General features: G+C 39.9%; 1 protein-coding gene across 13 annotated transcripts in view; it reads left to right on the forward strand.

Moving 5' to 3' along the window:
• The window catches only part of MAP2 (microtubule associated protein 2), a 304,763-nt gene that overhangs the window by 275,277 nt on the left and 7,209 nt on the right, over positions 1-22,277 (forward strand). For 12 of the 13 annotated variants that reach the window (XM_073646562.1, XM_073646566.1, XM_073646570.1 and 9 more), the window contains 5 exons: positions 2,835-2,973; positions 4,362-4,705; positions 9,191-9,283; positions 10,892-10,973; positions 20,908-21,020. In XM_073646562.1, coding sequence (XP_073502663.1) covers positions 2,835-2,973; positions 4,362-4,705; positions 9,191-9,283; positions 10,892-10,973; positions 20,908-21,020 — 771 coding nt within the window. The remainder of the gene's footprint in view (positions 1-2,834; positions 2,974-4,361; positions 4,706-9,190; positions 9,284-10,891; positions 10,974-20,907; positions 21,021-22,277) is intronic. The other variant, XM_073646567.1, reaches the window with a different exon arrangement.

Consider the following 22,277-nt stretch of genomic DNA (forward strand, 5'->3'; position numbering starts at 1 on the left):
TTTTTTTATGTTGTTATTAGTATATTTTTAATGTAATATTGTTGGTTTTTATAGGGCCCTTTTGGTTCTCTTGATTGCTAATTCACATTGTCTTTTTGGTGAATAGCAATCAAGGGGTTAAGGTGAATTGATTGATTTTATAAATCCTCCCACTTAGTTCCTCCTTTTTTGTATAAAAGTGCCCTAATTTACCTTTTTCCTTGTAATTCCACCTGATGAAGGCAGCAGATCGCTGCAGAAACGCGTTGTGGGCATAACATTGTCGAATAAAGAGGTTCGTTTTCTTTTAAATATCCTTCCAGTTGTCTTTATCCAGTTCCTGGCGCCCGAATTTGACCACAATCTATCTATACTATTTCTGCATTCCCCGAGGGGATTTGTGGCTCGGAGCTGCAGGGAACTGTATGTGCTCGCTGGAACCAGGACCTTGATGACGTCACCATCACGTGATTCATAGCCGGTACCACGTGACTGGCAGCAGACAGCGGTCATCAGAGGCCACGCACCATAAGCGGCAGCTACCACCTTGTATACCAGAGGCTTTCACACCTGGGTTGTGCGGTTTGCACAACCCCCCTAAGGTGAGCAGCCTACCATTATTTGCACAGCCAGTTCATTATCTATCAGGTTCACACAGGCACAGCGCTTCTCCCCCCCACCCTTTCTTTGTTTCACAACCTCAAACAGTCACACTCCAAACTCCACTATGGTGAAGACCAGAGAGCTGTCGAAGGACACCAGAAACAAAATTGTAGCCCTGCACCAGGCTGAAAAGACTGAATCTGCAATAGGCAAGCAGCTTGGTGTGAAGAAATCAACTGTGGGAGCAATAATTAGAAAATGGAAGACATACAAGACTACTGATAATCTCCCTCGATCTGGGGCTCCACACAAGATCTCACCCCGTGAGGTCAAAATGATCTCAAGAACGGTGAGCAAAAATCCCAGAACCACACAGGGGACCTAGTGAATGACCTGCAGAGAGCTGGGACCAACGTTACACAGGCTACCATCAGGAACACACTACACCGCCAGGGACTCAGATCCTGCAGTGCCAGATGTGTCCCCCTGCTTAAGCATTACATGTCCGGGCCTGTCTGAAGTTTCCTAGAGAGCATTTGGATGATCCAGAAGAGTATTGGGAGAATGGCATTTGGTCAGATGAAACCAAAGTAGAACTATTTGGTAGAAACACAACTTGTTGAGTTGGGAGGAGAAAGAATGTTGAGTTGCGTGAGTTGCATCCAAAGAACACCATACCTACTGTGAAGCATGGGGGTGGGAACATCATGCTTTGGGGCTGTTTCTCTGTCAAGGGACCAGGACGACTGATCCGTGTACATGAAAGAATGAATTGGACCATGTATCGTGAGATTTTGAGTGCAAACCTCCTTCCATCAGCAAGAGCATTGAAGATGAAATGTGGCTGGGTCTTTCAGCATGACAATGATACCAAGCACACCGCCAGGGCAACAAAGGAGTGGCTTCGTAAGAAGCATTTCAAGGTCCTGGAGTGGCTTAGCCAGTCTCCAGATCTAAACCCTATAGAAAACCTTTGGAGGGAGTTGAAAGTCCGTGTTGCCCAGTGACAGCCCCAAAACATCACTGCTCTAGAGGAGATCTGCATGGAGGAATGGGCCAACATAACAGCAACAGTGTGTGCCAACCTTGTGAAGACTTACAGAAAATGTGTGGCCTCTGTCATTGCCAACAAAGGATATATAACAAAGTATTGAGATGAAATTTTGTAATTGACCAAATACTTATTTTCCACCAAAATTTGAAAAAAAAAATTCTTTCCAAATCAGACAATGTGATTTTCAGGATTTGTTTTCTCATTTTGTCTCTCATAGTTGAGGTCTACCTATGATGTCAATTACACGCCTCTCTAACCTTTTTAAGTGGGAGAACTTGCACAATTGGTGGCTGACTAAATACTTTTTTTTACCCACTGTATATATATTAATGTCTCATATATTGTGTCACTCTGAAATAACAATGACAATGTCCTCAGTCTCCAAAGAAATATTGATGTACTTTTTCCTATCTAGGGTTATTGTCTCACCCACTGAGTTATTATATATTTCAGCTATAGAAATCTTGTACTGTATTTGGCATTAATTATCCATCATCTCCACAATGAAGGTGTTTTCTGGGAATAGAAAAAAAATTAATTCCTAAATACCTTAAATTAGCAAATCACTTGTTTGGTCTAGGGACAGGAACCTGTCTTAGGATGTTAATAGGACAGATGCTTGTGAGCATGTGGAATAGGAAGCCACAGTGCAGTGAGCTTTTTGCAGCGATGTGCCACTTACTAGGCTTCAGGCTGTAGTTTTGATAAAATCAATGTTGTATCAGCAGGAGAATATCACTAGAGGACTAGTAAATCTGCTGCCATGTAGGGCTCCACACTTATGAGTTCTGTAAAACTCCACCCCCACCACTAATTGGCAGCTTTCTGCCTATGCACAGTGTAACCAGAAAGCTGCCAATCAGTGGTGTGGCCATGGTTATACAAAGGTTAGCATTCAGTGAAACGAAGATCTGCAGCATATTAAACTGTGACCTTATCAAAAACCTGAAGAGGCAATTTGCTTATTTAATTCCCCAGAGGAGCATTGCAAGGCTTAAAAGCCTTGGCATGTCACTCTCCACAAGGAGAAGTGTTACCCCTTGGATCCCGGTCAGATGCCTCTCACCCAGCCAAACCAGATCTCACACTTTGCACTGATGAGGGGCAGCGTCCTGAAACAAGATCTGCTTTCATTAAGAGAATGCTTGTATATTCTGATAGACTGCCTTCATCTTCACTGTTTTTTTTTTGTTTTTAGGATGGAATGTCCAAGAGCCCAGAGAAACGTTCCTCTCTGCCTAGACCTTCCTCAATCCATCCAACTAGGAAAATTATCCCTATAGATAAAGAAGAAAACTCATTGTCCACCAGCACTTCCTCTGTGAGACGCACCACAAGTATGTCCGTCATAGTCTGTATTTGAAAGACGATTTTACTGAACTAATAATTTAGTCTAATATATGATTTGCAAGTTCTGAGATACAAATCAAATGGTCATAGTGGGGGAAACTATCTTACCATGTAATGGCTTCTTGTTTAGGATTGCACACTCTTTGAAAATATAATTAAAAAAGGATGTATATATATACAATGCACTCAATATTTTTATTCATATTATTTATATATGACCATTCATATGGTCTATTTTCATCTGATCAACCAGATAATGTTAAAAATATTGATATAAGCATTGCTAAGAATCGATATAGGTTAAAAAAGAGCTCTTTTGTTAAAAGTAACAAATCCCGATTTCTGAGAATTCCTATTTGTAATAATTCTACCTATCAACAAATTAAAGGAAGACTTAAAGGAGTTTTACCACGAAAAAAGTTCATTTTAAAAATTGTCTGTCAATGGCATCATTGTCTTTGTCATCCAGAAACTGCCTACACACTCTGGCCACATGAGGACAGACATTGTCCTGCATTAGGACAAACCCAGGACCTAATGCACCAGCATAAGGTCTGACAATGGGTCTAAGGATTTCATCCCGGTACTTAACAGCAGTCAGGGTTATATTGGCTATCACGTTGAGGTTTATGTGGAACTCAAAGGTTGTTTTGTTCTCTAGCTTGTGCTGAGCTGTGAGCACAGGTCCCACTACAGGACGTCAGGCCCTCATCCCACCATCTTGTAGTCTGTTTCTGTCAATCTGGTCAGAAACGTTCACATCAGTATCCTGCTAGAGGCCATTTTTTAGGGTTGTGGCACCGCTTTTCCTGTTCCATTTCGCACAAAAGAGTAGATACTGGTCCTGCTGCTGAGTCAATATCCTTCTTTAGCCCATAATATTTTCTGTATATTTGCTTTCGACAGCCCGCGTCCTGATATGCTGGGAGACAAAACAAACTTTTTTATGATGACTCATAATGTTGTGCCATCCTGGTTGAGCTGGGTTGCTTGTGCAACCTGAATGGACTGCAGGTAACATCTCATGCTACAAGGACATCTGCAAAATTCTAAACTAGAAAAGAATCAATCAGGAAGGATAAGGAAAAAGTGATTGTCTATGGCTACCACATGTAAACCATTCCTTTTTTGGGATTGTCTTGCTGTTGCCTTTTCAGTGCAGTTTTTTTTTTCATTTTTACTTGCACCAAAACAGGTTCACAATTACTTACGCATCTTAACTGGATAGGTTAGTATCCTTGATGTTTAATTAACTTTAGGTTATACCATGGTGCTCAAATGTTCCCTTAGTTTTTTGAAAAGTGTATTTGGGCAATATATTAATTATAATTTTTAATTTCTCTTTCTGTACCATTTTGTCTCAATTATTACATAGGATCTGAGCCAATTTGGAGTCGAACAGGAAAGAGTGGGACGTCTACTCCTACCACACCTGGGTCCACAGCTATAACCCCAGGAACACCACCAAGCTATGCTTCTCGAACTCCTGGTACACCAGGCACACCAAGTTATTCACGTACACCCCGCACTCCAGGAACTCCAAAATCTGCCATATATGGAATGTCTGATAAGAAAATTGCTATCCTACGAACACCTCCCAAGTCTCCTGCTACTCTAAAACAGCTGCGGTTAATGAATCAACCACTCCCTGACTTGAAGAATATAAAATCCAAGATTGGATCTACAGACAACATTAAGTATCAGCCTAAAGGTGGACAGGTAAGAGCATCCGCAAAGAGAGAAAACAAAGATCTGCATGGCCACCATAGGTAGAAGGTAGAATATCCCAAAAATCTGCAATATACATCTGTGTGATGGGTTATAGCTCGGTAAAAACTTTTGTGATTGACAGTGAGTCCACACATTCCAAGAAGTCAAACACATTTTAAGATTTACTTCTATAGGATGACTTTCATTTTTGCAGCCACAGACATACCGGTTTTCTATTTCATATGAATTTTACATGTTTTTTGCTTGCACAGTTTGTTGAGCATGCAAATCTGAGATTTACAATAAGTACATTAAGATAGATCATAGATTGAATGATGGCATCTACAAACACCAGAAGGACACTTTTATATAGTTACCGCATATAGTCTTAAGAGACAAAGACATAAGCCTAAGTGTGGCCTTATGGAAAATTTCAGATAACTGATAAGACTTATCTTAGCCTGAAGTCACATCTTTTCCAGCATAGGAGCAAAACATCTAAAATTATCCAGATTTATCACAATATACACCAACAGGGACGACTTACCCACTTGACTTATTATAGGCTCTGTTGGGTTCCACCTTGGAATCTGTCACTTTGATGGGAAAGACAACAGTGTTTTCTGTGCTATTCTTTCCATCAAATACAATGTAATCTACACTCCACAACATTGAAATTGCAACACCAAAAAGGAAAAGTCATGGAATTACGGAAATCACAGGATATTCATGTTAATGATATGCAAATGATGAAAAAATAGAAACAAAGTTTTCAAAACATCTCGATTTATTCAGTATCAAGTATGAGCGCCACGTGCAGGAATACCTGCATTTACAAACCTTGGCTGCTATCAAAGAGGTTATTATAGGGGTTGTCCACCTTGTTGGACAGTTTGGTTTTCTTACTTAAATGCATGCAACTGGAGCTAAAAATCTATTTTACAATTGGGTTTCATTAAAATTATTTCACCATTTGCCTCCTACAGGCTCTGTATTACACTGTCTATTGCTGGCTGAAGAATGGGTTGACAGGGTCGGCCACATAATCTTTATTTTATCAGATATATTGGGGACATTATTTTGTGGCACTTACTATTTTATAGGTGTGACAGGTTCTCCTCCTGCTTTTATTAGTCTTGTTGTTGCCTTCCTCACAGACTGCACAGTTCTAAAGCCCACAAAATGGCTGCTGGCGGAGTAGCAGTGACCAGATCTGTCCATTAGTCTACTCCTATAGAAAACCTAACATGAGAAAACTTTTCTGTTGAAAGATTTTCTATTGGCGGAGGCTCATGAACAGGTATGGTCATTGCTCCTCTACCAGCAGCCATTGTATGGACTGAAGAGCTGTGCAGTCTGTGAGGAAGGCCACAAAATTATCTTCTCAACACGTCTGTTAAAATAAATATGGCCGACCCACATAACTCATTCTGCAGCCAGCAATAGATCTTATAATACAGCGGCTATAGGAGGCAAATGGTGCAACATTTTTAATGAAACTGAACTGCAAAAATTATTTTTAGCCCCAATTGCATGCATTTAAGTTAGAAAACAAATTGTGCCCAAAGGTGGAACACCCCTTTAATGGTTGTGTGAGGAATGTTCTGCCACGATGAATGCACTTGGACAGCAAATCATCAAGATCTGTTGCCGACCAGTGATGTCCCAGATGTCATGTTGAAAAACAGACAATTGTAACACTTTCACGTTCCCTGCTGATGGCCTCTTCATGGAGTTGCCAAGACGCGTAAGTGCGGGGATTTCTGTATATGGTGCTTATACTCAATACTGTATAAATCGAGAGGTTTTGAAAAATTTGGCAAATATATTGACATGTGGCCTAGCAGCTTAGTTGTGGCTTGTGTGTCAGTCGGGTCTCCCATGATAGCCCATTGGCTAGCCTCTTTGTGATGGTAAAATCATGAACACATTGTTCTAGGACACTATATCGTAGGACTGTACTGCTTAATTTGTCCTTAGGCTACATCCACACTATCAATATTTTGACAGTATTCGGTCAGTATTTTTCCTCAGTATTTGTTCCTCGCTTGGTTTTGGCTTACAATCAGAGAAAAGGTATAATAGAAACAAGTGCACCAATTCTGCATTTTTGATCCAATCCTTGTTTTGGCTTACAAATACTGAGGAAAAATACTGACCGAATACTGACGAAATACTGATAGTGGGGCCGTAGTCTTACAGTCTTCCTACCCTTACTGATTTTACATGTTTAGTTGACCATGTGGCTGACAAAAACGTGAGAAAAAACTGCTACAGACCGATGTTAGTCATTTTCAATATTAGAATACCCAGATTGTAGTCCACTAAATTAACTTCCTAATATCTGCCAATACTCCTTTCATATTGGCTGTTAAAGGGGTTGTTCGGCCTTAGGCTACAAGTCTACAGTGACTCTGTGACTTCAGACTTGTGAATCCTTACATCGTGCGCACTGCTCACTGTGAGGATTCGCCGACGCCGGGAGCGGCAGACGAGTGTCCGCAAGTATGTGATTTGCATACATGTGGTCACTTCCTGACTAGATGGGCACAGCCTCGCAAGTGAATTAAGCGAGGCCGGACACAGTCTAGTCGTAATGTGTCACATGACTGCCCGCTCCAAGGCGCCGGAGAATCCTCACAGCGCACAGTGAGCGCGTTGTGAGGATTCACAAGTCTGCAGTCATGTAGCCTAAGGCCGGACAACCCCTTTACAGGAAATCTGTCATGTCCCCAAATTGTCCCCAACCGCTACTATAGTGATATAGGTCGATTTCATTAATCTCTTAAGGGCATTTATATTGCCTAAATAATGGATTTTCCAATTTTAGAAAACCCCTGTTCCCGGCTGCAGTTTGTTTTAAGTAAACCAACTGTGTTTGACTCACCCTTCCCAGGCTTTCAAAGCCTGAAGTAGTTAAAAAAAAGCTAAAAAAGACTGAACATATGCACAGCAAGTCGTTTTGACATTGCAGTGCATATATTTATTCTTTTTAGCATTTCTAAAGCAATTTTTTTGGCGAATTTCATGCGGAATCCGCCTGAAAAAGTTGCCGTGCGCACATACCCTTAGCGTTGCCCTAGCAACAGCCCATTTTATAGTGACACACATCAAAATGTTTTAGCATATATGAATATACCAATTACATTATTTGGTGTTTTTTTAAAGAAGATGTTAGATAGTAGTCCTTTAGTTGGATACAAAAAAGTAATAAAAATACTGAGAAAGATTTTTAAAAACTGTCTAAAAGAAAGACCATCTTTAATGCCCATAGTAACCAATTACAGCACAGCTTTTATTTTTCAAGAGCAGAATACGTAATGTAAGCTTTATTGTGATTGGTTGCTGTGGGCAACAAAGACCGTTTTTTACACTGTTTTATAAATCTCCCTAAAATGTAAAAATAAAATTCTTTTTATGCGCATATAAACAAAAAACTATACTTATTAGGTATCTAGATAACTGTTATAAAGTAATGAATGACTTATCAGGTAATTCAGAGTGAAAAGGTAATAGTATGAAAGATAAACAAAAAAAATACACACATCTAGCTGTGGGAAAAAAAAAGCGTTTTTTTTTAGTGCTGTTTGGTTGTAATTTCAATAGTTTTCTTAACTCAAATATATATATAAATATTATATTCAATATAAAATATTGAAATTACAATCAAACAGCTCTAAAAAAATGCAATTTCTCTGCCACATAACCAGCTAGGTCAATGAATAAAATAAGCTGAAATGCTGAGAGACAAAAATGAAAAAAAAAAGGCTAGTCATTAAAGAGGACCTGGCACGACAAAAAAAGGTGGTCAGTTTTTGCTCTTATTTTTTTCCCACTGCTCTCCTAAAAATTAATTAATTTTTTTATTTATTTTTAAATCCGCCATACAGTTCCAGAGATAGGGGCCTTTTTAGTTTGTGCAATTTCTTTTGGTCTTTACCAAGTAGGCATGGCTCCCAGGATAATAATGCAGAGCGGCCTAAACACATGCCCGTTTATAAAGACCATAAAAGTTAGCACTGAATAAAAAGGTCAATATCTCTGGAACTGTATGGTGAATTTTTTTTAAAAAAATGAATACCCAGGGAAGCATCGAAAATAAAATAAGAGCAAAAATTGGGCACTTTTGACCCAGTGACAGATCCTTTGTTGAAGCCTAAACCAGTTTGGCCATTGAGAGGTTAAGGTGAACATTGCACCTATGGCCCGCAAGAGCTGTGAAGCCGTGTTATAATCTACCACAAGATCTGGTTTCAGCAGAAACAGTAAATCACTTTATATGATTTTCGGAGACAATACAGTACAAAGTGTGTTACTATGTAAGATGCACATTCATTGACTTACAAAACCACTAATATTGTGCATCATAGAAAGCTTATGCTAGAAGCCCGTGGATTGCTTCCTATGTTTAGGACCACCCTCTGGTAGCAAAAAGTGTTTTGGTGCTACCCTTTGTCATTAGAACACGCTTACTTTGCCTCCTGTTCCTTTTAGGTAAAAATCTTAAATGAGAAGACTGATTATAGTGGTGTTCAGTCTCGTTGTGGTTCCAAGGATAACATCACTCATAATGCTGGGGGAGGTGAAGTAAGTAAGGGCACACTCTGTGATGGGATCTCCTCCAACACTTCCTTGGTGCTCCTTCTGAAGGTCCTTTAAGACTCCACCCTTTTGAACCACATTTAACCTTTCAGCACCCGTTCTGTCCTTTGTCTGTCTCTTTAATGTTCACCCTTTAGGGTATGTTCACACAGAGTTATTCATGTGAATTTCGCCATGCATTCCAGCTAAGTAAATGTCAAAAACATCCATAGACCGTCTCGCCTCGCATTCAGTGGGAAATCTGCATTGCCATTCATACAGGCAACGATTATTCCATCAATGTATTCGAAAATCGCTTAAGAAAGTGACGTGTGATTTATTGCAGTGGTTTCTACTCAGAAACACCAGACGGTAGCCAAATGTGGATGAGCCCTATTGAATGAGGCTATGATCGGATCTGTGGCAATTCACACTGCAATCCAGCGCAGAAATTGAATTTTTTCGCTACAGATATCTGCAGATTTTAAGTCAAATCAGCATCGGGTATTTCCAACCGTAAAAACCTCCTGTGTGCACGTGCCCATATAGTTGGCCACATCTAAAGGGCTAATAGGAATTGTGTATTTGTCAGGTAAAACTAAAAATAAATATGTGGCCATCTTTGCTTGACTAGAAGAATCAGTAAAAAGGTAATCTGTGGTGATCAATTGATTGCCATGTATCAGGTTGGTGAAATGCTCATTAAAGAGAACACCTACATGAGCAACTAGGAATGGGAGTCCAAGCCTACCAGATTAGCAGCTGCTTTTTGGAGAGCTTCCCATAAGGGCTCGTACAGACGACCAAATATCGGATCGCCCTCAGTTCCAATTTTTCCTCAGTCCAGAGTCTGTCCGAGGAAAAATTCACAGCCTTCTCCATTTGCATCCAATATTCGTATCGCAATCAGCCATGCTAGTCAGTAAGTCCGTGTAAAAAATCAGACTGCATGCAGATGACTTCTGAGTGCAATCCGATTTTCACAGACTGACAGAATGAAGAAGATGGAGAATTTTTTCCACCATCTTATCCTCATCTGAGAGGATTGAATCACTCGAAGATCACACTCTGATCAAACCATGATCAGAGTGTCTTTAGCAAAATCAACCCGAATCTCTCGGATAAGAGTATATATACTCGTGTGATTCTAGTCTAAAGAAGAGGCTTCGAAGTAGGAAATGCTGATATGTCCTAATCCAACATCTGGAAAAGGACAACCCCATACACAACCACAGTTAGAAGTACAAATTTTTCCTATACACATCATTGGGTAAAGAGGAATTTTAAAGGAAGAGGTAATGGGAAAGAAGAAGGTCCATCCACAGTCGTTTACTTTGAGGACATTGTCCTCCAAATAGAATGATGGCTGAAGGTCAGATGAATCCCTTACTCCTATATTAATAATGTGTATTTAAATCACTTTAACTGATGTCTTCTGAATATAATGTGACTACTTGTTTCATTACTTGCTGCACCTCTGACCTCTGTCTGTATTCACTACCACTATAGCATGAATCAATTCTTGACTCTGTAATTCCTTGTCTAATCCTCTCCGGGGTCATCCAGATTCACTTTCTATATAACTAACTTTGTTTCTCAAATCTATTGTTACAGATACAGATTGTTAGCAAGAAGATTGACCTTAGTCATATAACATCAAAATGTGGATCTCTGAGGAACATTCGTCATAGACCAGGTAAAAGATTCTCATTTTTTGTAACGATTAGGCAGGTTCACACATTGCGGAAAATCTCAGCTGGGAATTTGGGTATAAATCCGTGACAAATCCTTATGTGTATCTTGCGGATTTCCTTGTGATTTGGCTGTGGATTTCACCCTACTCCATTTTCTAAGCATTGAATAATGTGAAAACTGCAATGGAAATCAGCATAATAATGAGTGTGCTGCAGATTTGAAATCAGCAGTATGCTTTCATTTTCATGCAGATTTTTGAAAAACCCATTTACTTGTATTGTACTGTAAATTGCTGCAGATTTGTGCTGTAGAATCCGTACCGCAAATCCATGTCAAATCCACAATGTGTGAACTTGGCTTTAATGTAATAATAATGTAAACACATTAGACAAACACACAATTTAGAATTTGTCAAATATGTTTCCTCACATTTCAAATGTATTAACCAGAAGTAAAAATATAACTTGCCTGTATAGCTCAATATGTGTTGGATATGGCACTTTAGAAAAATGTCTCAGTGGTTAGCAGTGTTGCTTTTGAGCACTGGGGTCCTGGGTTTGAACAAAACCAAGAACAACACCTGCATGGAGTTTGTATGTTATCTTTAGATATTTTTTCAATCGTCTTTATACGGATTGTGTCATCTGAGACATTTTTGGCAATCAAATGGTTTTCCTATAAATGTCCAATAGTACAGTGTCCATTTTAGGACATGATCAGATATCAAAATCAAACATCAGAATGATGTCAGTTTGAGGCTAAATACCGTGTCTGAGAACTGATTTTGATAAGTGATTCTGACAAATGATTTTGATGAGTGATTTTGACGAGTGATTCTGACAAGTGACTTTTACAACTATAATAATAATAATAATAAAAAAAAAAAAAAAAAACTGTTCACTGATTGGACTTGAACCCAAAATTCTGTATCCCAAAGCCAGTGCACTAATCTCTAAGCTATAAACTCAATTGTTAAAAGCTAGCAGTTCTATTTGGTTATATGATTTTCAGTGCAAACTTGTCTATAAATCATTGGGACTTATGCACACACTGCAAGCAAGCCAAATTCAAATGATGTTTGATTTTGATGCGTGACGTTCTTCAAACATCAGAATCGGAATCACAATGACTTTTAGTCACCCTGAGTATTTTCACGGTTGATGTTATAAGACAAGAAAAGCTGCCAGGTACTGTCACTTGACTGGAAAGCACAATGGTAAGGCATCTTGGAGTCTCTTGGAAATAGATATGTAGTAAATTAGTGCCCCCAATTTACTTTGGCTGTGTAATTTACCATGCAAATAGACAGCGTGTCTGAAACTCTTAACACATCAGGATGACAATCAGAGTGTCAGATATTAAAAGTAAAACACCCCTGTAGTTTGTGTGCTAAATAGGCATAATTAAAAAACATATATATATTATTCCTATTGGGATTTGAACTCTAACACTGTAGCTTCAGAGGCTGATTCCTTACCATTGCACTATCCAGTCAAGTGGCAGCTTTTCTTGTCTTATGACATTCACCATGAAAATACTCAGGGTGACTAAAAGTCATTGTGACTGATGTTTGAAGAAAGTCACACATCAGACTCGCACATCAAAATCAAACATCATTTGAATTTGGCTTGCTTGCAGTCTGTGCATAAGTCCCAATGAGTTATAGACAAGTTTGCAATGAAAATCATATAAGCAAATAAAACTGCTATGTTTTAACAACTGAGTTTATATCTTAGTGGTTAGTGCACTGGCTTTGGGACACAGAATTTTGGGTTCAAGTCCCATCAGCGAACAGTTACTTTTTTTTTTTTTTTTTATTATAGTTGTAAAAGTCACTTATCAGACAGGGTATTTAGCATCAAACTGACTGACTGATGTTTGATTTTGATATCTGATCATGTCCTAAAATGGACACTGTACAATAGACATGGGTCCATTCTCAAAGACCCACTTTTATCTTCAGAATGGTGGGATGGAGAGCATGACTTGCTCTGTTCATGCTCTCCATGAACCTTATTTATGTTACTCACTTGCATAGCACCATTAATTCCACAGAGCTTCACAGACATCATCATCATCCCCATTGGGGCTCACAATCTAAATTCCCTATCAGTATGTCTTTGGAGTGTGAGAGGAAACCAGCATAAACATGGGGAGAACACACAAACTCCTTGCAGATGATGTCCTTGGTAGGATTGAACCCAGGACCCCAGCATTGCAAGGCTGCAGTGCTAACCACTGAGCCTTGTTCATATGTTATATATATCCCTGACGGATGCACCCCTCAAGAGAGCTATTTCAAAGGGGTAATGACTGTTAACACCATTATTATGTGGGTATGTAGTCTGGATGGCTGGAGAATAGTGAGTTTGCAAAGATAACATAACGGACTGCCCGTATGTAGTTATTGACTTGGTGACACTCTGGAAATTTAACTTAGGCATCTCATAAAAATACCATAAGAGCATCCAAAGTCCGTTATATGCTACACATCTCAGTCTGTACTCTGTCACTCCTCTCACCTGATGTATATGCTACACATCTCAGTCTGTACAGTCATGGCCAAAAGTATTGAGAATGAGACAAATAGTAATTTTTCCAAAGTTTACTGCTTCATTTTTTGTAATGGCAATTTGCATATACTCCTGAATGTCAAAGAGTGATCAGCTTAACAGCAATTACTGTACTTGCAAAGTCAATATTTGCCCAGAAAATGAACTTTAACCCCCAAAACACATTTCAACATCATTGCAGTCCTGCCTTAAAAGGAGCAGCTAACATCATTTTAGTGATTGATCCATTAACACAGGTGTGGGTGTTGATGAGGACAGGGCTGGCGATCAATCAGTCATGATTAAGTAAGAATGACATCACTGGACACTTTAAAAGGAGGCTGGTTCTTGGTATCATTGTTTCTCTTCAGTTAACCATGGTTATCTCTAAAGAAACACGTGCTGCCATCATTGCACTGCACAAAAATGGCCTAACAGGGAAGAGTATCGCAGCTACAAAGATTGCACCTCAGTCAACAATCTATCGCATCATCAAGAACTTCAAGGAGAGAGCTTCCATTGTTGTCAAAAAGGCTCCAGGGCGCCCAAGAAAGACCAGCAAGCGCCAGGACCGTATCTTAAAACTGTTTCAGCTGCGGGATCGGACTACCAGCAGTGCCGAGCTTGCTCAGGAATGGCAGCAGGCTGGTGTGAGTGCTTCTGCACGCACTGTGAGGCGGAGACTCTTTGAGCAAGGGCTGGTTTCAAGGAGGGCAGCAAAGAAGCCACTTCTCTCCAGAAAAAACATCAGGGACCGACTGATATTCTGCAAAAGGTACAGGGAGTGGACTGCTGAGGACTGGGGCAAAGTCATTTTCTCTGATGAATCCCCTTTTCGATTGTTTGGGACATCTGGAAAACAGCTTATTCGGAGAAGAAGAGGTGAGCGCTACCACCAGTCTTGTCTCATGCCAACTGTAAAGCATCCTGAAACCATTCATGTGTGGGGTTGCTTCTCAGCCAAGGGAATCGGCTCACTCGCAGTCTTGCCTAAAAACGCATCCATGAATAAAGAATGGTACCAGAATGTCCTCCAAGAGCAACTTCTCCCAACCGTCCAAGAGCAGTCTGGCGCCCAAAAATGCCTTTTCCAGCATGATGGAGCACCTTGCCATAAAGCAGAGGTGATAACTAAATGGCTCATGGAACAAAACATAGACATTTTGGGTCCATGGCCTGGAAACTCCCCAGATCTTAATCCCATTGAGAACTTGTGGTCAATCATCAAGAGACGGGTGGACAAACAAAAACCAACAAATTCTGGCAAAATGCAAGCTTTGATTATGCAAGAATGGACTGCTATCAGTCAGGATTTGGTCCAAAAGTTGATTGAGAGCATGCCAGGGAGAATTACAGAGGTCTTGAAGAAGAAGGGGCAACACTGCAAATATTGACTTGCTGCATTAACTCATTCTAACTGTCAATATAACCTATTGGTACTCATAATATGGTTGCAATTATATTTCTGTATGTGATATAAACATCAGACAAACACTAATAAAAACCAGAGGCCAGCAGATCATGTGAAAATATAATTTTGGTGTCATTCTCAAAACTTTTGGCCATGACTGTACTCTGTCACTCCTCTCACCTGATGTCATACAATGGGGAATCCTCCTGGCTGCCACGGCCATAGTGTCCATCACCTATTCTTCTCGAGCCAGGGACCTCAATTTTCCTAGTTTGCTGATCTGGTCATCTTGAGCCTAGTTGCTAGATACTCAGCCTGGTCGTCATGGCTCATGTGCTGGTCAGAGTCTTCATCTCCTTATCTGCTTTGGCTGAGGCCATATATAACCACAGCCATGGTGCTCAACTTAACCCTAGCGGCCCCAAATGTCATTGGCTGCTGTATGAGGAATTGAGCACAATGCAAACTATCGCTCAACGTGGCAATTTAAGGGGTTGGCCACCTTTTACAAATGTCCACAAAATGTAAATTTAATCTGCTGACTCACAAAATGTATTACATGTATTAACCGCAGCAGCGCATATGTCCTAATTTCAAATGTGCTGCCCCCTCGCGGTGCAACTCTTTGGTCCGGAACATGAAGGGGCATATGCCCAGCGACCTCTACTAAATAACACTGCATATGGTGTTAGAAACTAGTGCATGCACAGTGCCTCGTTGGAGGTCGCCGGTGGACATCCATGAGCAGTCCTGTTCGGAGTGGCACAGTGTGATGCTGCTGTGGTAAATACATTGTTTGAATTACTGGAATTAATGCACTGAATGTGTCTTTGACATTTCTAAAAATGATTACTAAAATGATTAATATTAACAGTCCCTTTTCTTATCATCATTATAAGGTTAACGAGAACCTCTCGGCACAGTTTTGTAATGTAAAGTAAATATATGGCTGTACTGGCGCTGTAATAATGATTACATTGTTACCTTTTGTGAAGAAATCTGCTTTGTGCTTCTTTGTTAATCACCATTTGAAGTTTTCTGCTAATTAGATTTCAGTGCACAGGGGCTGGACTGTATAGGGTCTTCTCCTCCCTGTCTGTGATTCCCCAACCCCTTCGCTGCCTCCGGTCTTTGAATGTAAGAAGGATGGTAGAACAATAGTGCAAATAGGGTCTTATTTGAATAAATTGGAATAGGAGTAAGATAACACTGCTCACCTTTTGAGGTTGTGTACCACAACCATAGACTGCTGCAGACCCAACAGAGGAAAAACAACAATTGCAGGAATAATGGGTTAAATTCTGCCACACAAAGGATTAAGGATGAATGGAGCCAAGGATCCAGGAGATAAATATGTGGTTTGTCTATGCATTTTGAAGTAGCAAAACTTCTTCTTCCGGACAACCAGCGCAGAATTTAACCCATTATTCCTGCAATCATTTTCCAGTCTTTGGATAACAGGTCACTGCTTTTTCAGTGTCCTGCCTCCTCTGTCACTGAAGGCCGGAGGGGCCGGGAAATTACAGACAGGGAGGAGAAGACCCCGCATACAATCCGGCCCCTGTGCACCGAAATCTAATTAGCAGAAAACTTCAAATGGTGATTAAAGAAGAACCACAAAGCAGATTTCTTCACAAAAGGTATCAATTTATTCTGTGTTACAGCCAAGTCTTTCCTTTACTTTTCAAAATCATGCTGACAGGTTCTCTTTAAAAGCAACAGTACCCTGCAAAGTAAATAGCATGTTTAACAGTAAAAAATAGTCATAAATGACATGCAGTTCCCTTAAAAAGGCGGTAGCATACTCTACATAAATGTTTGATTTGGATTCTTTAAGAACGGGCTCCGGCCACATAAGGAAATCACTTCAGATTTGAAGGTGATTACATTCATAACTACGTATAGCAAATGTTGCATGATCTTAGACATTTTGTTGTGTGACCCTATGGTTTTCTAAGTCTAGGCGCAGCTATATAGTACAGGATCGAGCCGCTGATTGGTAAATCATGTTACCTCACATATAGTCATGGCCCTGTACCAAGGTAACTAGAAGGAATATAAAGCGCTCATAGGGTCTTATTACATAGTTTATAAGGCCGAAAAAAGACAAGCGTCCATCCAGTTCAGCCTATTTCTTGTGCACTGCAGCTATTCCGCAGCGTTGATCCAGGGGAAGGCAAAAAAAAAACATGCGGTATAGGCCAATTTACATCATTGAGGAAAAATTCACTTCCCGACTCCAATCTGGCAGTCAGATTAAATCCCTGGATTAATTAACTATCACTAAGCATAAGATGTAATTTTATTGTTCTCAAGAAAGGCGTCCAGGCCTCTCTTGAACTCATTAAGTGAGTTGGACATCACCACTTCCTCTCCCAGAGAGTTCCAGAGTCTCATGGCTCTGACCGTAAAGAATCCCCTTCTATGCTGGTGCAGGAACCTCCTTTCCTCCAGATGCATAGTGTGCCCCCTCGTCTTTGTCACCATCCTTGGTATAAACAGGTCATGGGAGAGATCTCTGTACTGCCCCCTGATGTATTTATACATGTTTATGAGGTCTCCCCTAAGCCTTCTCTTTTCCAACGTAAATAGGCCTAATTTTGACCTATCCGAGATAAAAGGAATATTCGTGAGAGATAATTCAAATTCACTCACCTATTAGGGTTGTGTAAGACACAACCACTGTACTTAGCATTGGCGACTGCTGCAAACCCCGAAGCAATGATCCTTTGTTGGGTGAAGAGAATGGGGCATCAGACTGCGCTGCTCGCCTGTCAGAATAATGTACCAGTGGAATCCAAGTCGATGTAATGATGAAATAGACTTTACTTCTACGCGTTTCGTGGTGATCACACCACTTCCGCAGGACAGTCTATACATATACACATACAGGGTCTGTTACTTATAGCAAAAGAATGCACATGGAGACGCCTCCCTTCAAAAAAATCACCACACCCAGTGGACGGGGAATCAGACTAAACGCATGTATACACCGTAAAGCACACACAAAACAATCATAAAGCATAATAGAGTATATCACTTAAAAACATTACTCATACATTTAGAAACATAAATGCAGATTTATTTTTTTTTTAAATATATTAAAAAAGTAGTTAAATGAATAAATAAATTTTACAAGCTAGTGGAGTGCTTGAACCTATGATGTTGACCCATTCGTTCTTTGTCAGGAGCAGCAGCCGGGTGCTGACAAAGAACGAATGGGTCAACATCATAGCTATTTCATTACATCGACTTGGATTCCTCTGGTACATAATTCTGACCGGCGAGCAGCGCAGTCTGATGCCCCATTCTCTTCACCCAACAAAGGATGATATAGTCATGGCCGAAAGTGTTGGTACCCTTGAAATTGTTCAAGAATGAAGTGTCTCTCCCAGAAAATTATTGAAATTACACATGTTTTGTTATACACATGTTTATTTCCTTTGTGAGTATTGGAACAACACAAAAAAAACAGAGAAAAAATAGGCTAATTGGATATAATTTCACACAGGACCCCAAAAATGGGCCAGACAAAATCATTGACACCTTCAACTTAATATTGGGTTGCATACCCTTTGGAATAAATAACTGCAATCAATCGCTTCTTATAACTATCAATAAGCTTCTTGCACTTCTCAACTGGAATTTTGGGCCCCTCTTCTTTTGCAAACTGTTCCACGTCTCTCATATTTGAAGGGTGCCTTCTCCAAACAGCAATTTTAAGATCTCTCCACAGGTGTTCAATGGGATTTCGATCCGGAGCCATTGCTGGCCACTTCAGAACTCTCCAGCACTTTGTCTCCATTCATTTCTGGGTGCTTCTTGAAGTGTGTTTGGGGTCATTGTTCGGCTGGAAAACATAAATCCAGCTTTCTGACACTGGGCACTACATTGCGACCCAAAACCCTTTGGTAATCTTCAGATTTCGTGATGCCTTGCACACAGTCAAGGCACCCAGTGCCAGAGGAAGCAATACAACCCCAAAACAGCTTTGAATCTTCACCATATTTGACTTTAGGTACTGTGTTTTTTTTCTTTGTAGGCCTCATTCCATTTTTGGTAAACAGAATGATGTTTTTACCAAAAAGATCTATCTTGTTCTCATCTGTCCACAAGATGCTTTCCCAGAAGGATTTAGACTTGCTCATATAAATTTTGGCAAACTGCAGTTTAGCTTTTTATGTCTCTGTGTCAGCAGGCAGTGAGGTCCTCCTGGGTCTCCTGCCATAGTGTTTCATTTAATTCAAATGTCAACGGATAGTTTGCACTGACACTGATGCACCCTCAGCCTGCAGGACACCTTGAATTTCTTTAGAACTTGATTGGGGCTGCTTATCCACCCTCCGGACTTTCCTGTGTTGCAACCTTTCATCAATTTTTCTCTGCTGTCCACATCCAGGGAGATTAGCTACAGTGCCATAGATTGTAAACTTCTTGATTATGTTGCTCACCGTGGACCAAAGAACATCAAAATCTCTGGAAATGGAATTGTAACCTTGAGATTGTTGATATTGTTCAACAATTTTGGTTCTCAAGTCCTCAGACAGTCCTCTTCTCCTCTTTCTGTTCCCCATAATTAGTGTGGTACACACAGACACAAAATGCAAAGATTGAGTCAACTTCTCTTTTATCTGGTGTCAGGTGTGATTTTCATATTGCCCACACCCACAAGTGAGTTTGAACAAGCATCATATGCTTGAAACAAAGTTGTTTACTCATAATTTTGAAAAGGTGGCAACAATTTTAACTGCTGAACAACACTTAATCTCATTGGCTGAGCGGTCAACGAACCTATTGAAAAATTGAAAAGTAAAACATAGCATGTAACCGAATACCCACAAGGGAATAAATCATAAAGTAACACTGATTACATCCCCCATAATAACTGTATTTTGTCAAACCTCAGCTGACGTTTGATTTTTTCAGACTTTAAGTAAGAAGGTTAGAAAGACAATTGATCAAGATTTTAAATTTGACCACAAGAGACCAATTTATACTGGGATCCATTTTCAGCAGAGAAAAATTTGATTGACACAGCACAAATACAATAGCACAGCGATGGCTTTTAGCCTTTTGCTATGGTTGCTGGACAGAAAATGAAATGATACTTTGGGGTCTGACTGACAGCAATGGTAGTAAAGAAAGAATTGTATTGAGCTAATTTACTTTGGACACTCAAGTTGCCCAAACAGCAATAGCATACATTTTATTTAGGTATCCTAACTTGGACAATTATCATTATAAGTCTCTAGTGTTTGAGAAATCCTACAAATATTTAATCAGACTAAATAAAGGAAAAAATAATAAAGGTTAAATCTTTCATTTTGCATTGATCTCCATCAATAGTGTGTAAGAATTAGTAATCATAAATGCTTAGTTGCTGGTTTGAAAATTTGGAGTGAGTCAAGCAGACCATTAATAAAGTATTTAAATAATCCACATTGTATAAATATGTATCTGAACCACTGAATAATTTGTGTAATTCGTAAAAAAAATGTTCTAATTTGCTATGGGAGGAAGAACGGACTCCATGACATATAATGGGGTTTGTTGAATTGGAATTTTTTATGAAACCTGTCGTACCCCATTATTATTAAACAATGAGATCCATCAGTGTAAGGCAATGTTCACACGTTCAGTATTTGGTCAGTATTTTACATCAGTATTTGTAAGCTAAAACCAGGAGTGGGTGATAAATACAGAAGTGGTGACGTGTTTCTATTATACTTTTTCTCTGATTGTTCCACTCCTGGTTTTGCTTACAAATACTGATATAAAATACTGAACTTGTGAACGTGGCCTTATTCATTGAATGGTGATGTGAGCAGAACCTTACACTTAGCTGGTCGTTTAGCAAAATATATTACAACAGAATCCTTTTTTTTTTGTATTTTGCCTCGTGTCTATATCAGTGACAGATCACGGGCATTATTTTACCTCAATAAGTTAATCTCATTCTTTATTCTGTGCAGGTGGTGGAAATATTAAGATTGAAAGTGTTAAACTGGATTTCAAGGAAAAAGCCCAGTCAAAGATCGGCTCACTAGATAATGCTCACCACATTCCTGGTGGTGGGAATATCAAGGTGAGAAACTAAAATTGTTGCCTAAAGAGTTACTAAACATTTATTTTTTTCTCCCCATAAATCAATAGCACAAGTGAAGATAAAAACTTTGTGATATATCTTATCACAGTATAATGCCTCTTTCCCCAATGATCAGTCATTTCTTCCCACTCTCAAACGGCACAAATCTGACCTCAGTGCTGTTTTCAGTAAGGGATCAAATTACAACTGCTGCCTGTAGAAGTCTATGGAGTAGGAAGATTCTGGAAGAAGAAAGAGGCAGAACATACACAAAATGAAATTCTAGAGAATAAAATCTACAGATTCAAAACTCTGTCCCCTTCACTCCATCATAAAGGTTTTTTTGTCTGATGATCTTACACAGTTGGGTTATTCCCAAGATAATAAATTATCTTACTGATTTCTAGGGGTCCAACTGCTGGGTAGTGTTGAGCCACCCCCGTAGTGTTCGGGTTCGGTTCGGTTCATCGAACACTGGCATGTTCGTCGAACACCGTCGAACGCCGTTAAAACCAATGGCAGGCAAACAAAAACACATAGAAACACATAGAAAACACATAGAAAACACCTTCAAAGGTGTCCAAAAGCTGACAAACTGCTCAGAAGACACAACTAACACATGGAAAAGTGACAAGTACATATAGTCATGCGAAAAAAAAAAGAGGTGGAGGAGTAAAAGGAGGAGGAGACACAGATATAGGCATGTTATGCCCTCCTAAAATCAAGAAAGGCTGGAGTAAAAATCTAAAAGCAGCCTACCAACACCCAGACGTCGTGAGAAGAAAATTAAAAAAAGAAATATCTTTAGGTAGAATGGCGGTTCCATTCAGAACACTTTCCTTACAAGACGTAGTGGTATCCGCGTTGGGAGTCGTGCCAAAAACGGAACCCAATACATTCGGACTAATCCACCATTTGTCATATCCAAGGGGCAGGTCAGTAAACGACAACATCGACGTGGAACCAAGTGCAGTAGTATATACTGTACCTCCTTTAACAAGGCAATCAGGCGGGTCAAGAAGTTGGGAAGGGGCACCCTAATGGCCAAAACAGACATTGAGGGGGCGTTCCGGTTACTTGCTACTAGAGATGAGCTGTGTTCAACTCTAACTGTTCGCCAATCTCAAATTCGAGCTGTTTTGGGCAGTGTTCGAGTCGTTCGACGAACTCGAACGATTTGCAAAAAATTCGGCTGTTCGAGGTTATGTTCGATAACTGTTCATGCACCAAAAGCGTAACTGGATTTTTTCACATTAA

This window comes from Phyllobates terribilis, unplaced genomic scaffold, assembly GCF_046119375.1.
Source record: "Phyllobates terribilis strain yellow unplaced genomic scaffold, ASM4611937v1 Scaffold_9__5_contigs__length_417890890, whole genome shotgun sequence".
In the NCBI taxonomy this organism is placed as follows: domain Eukaryota; kingdom Metazoa; phylum Chordata; class Amphibia; order Anura; family Dendrobatidae; genus Phyllobates; species Phyllobates terribilis.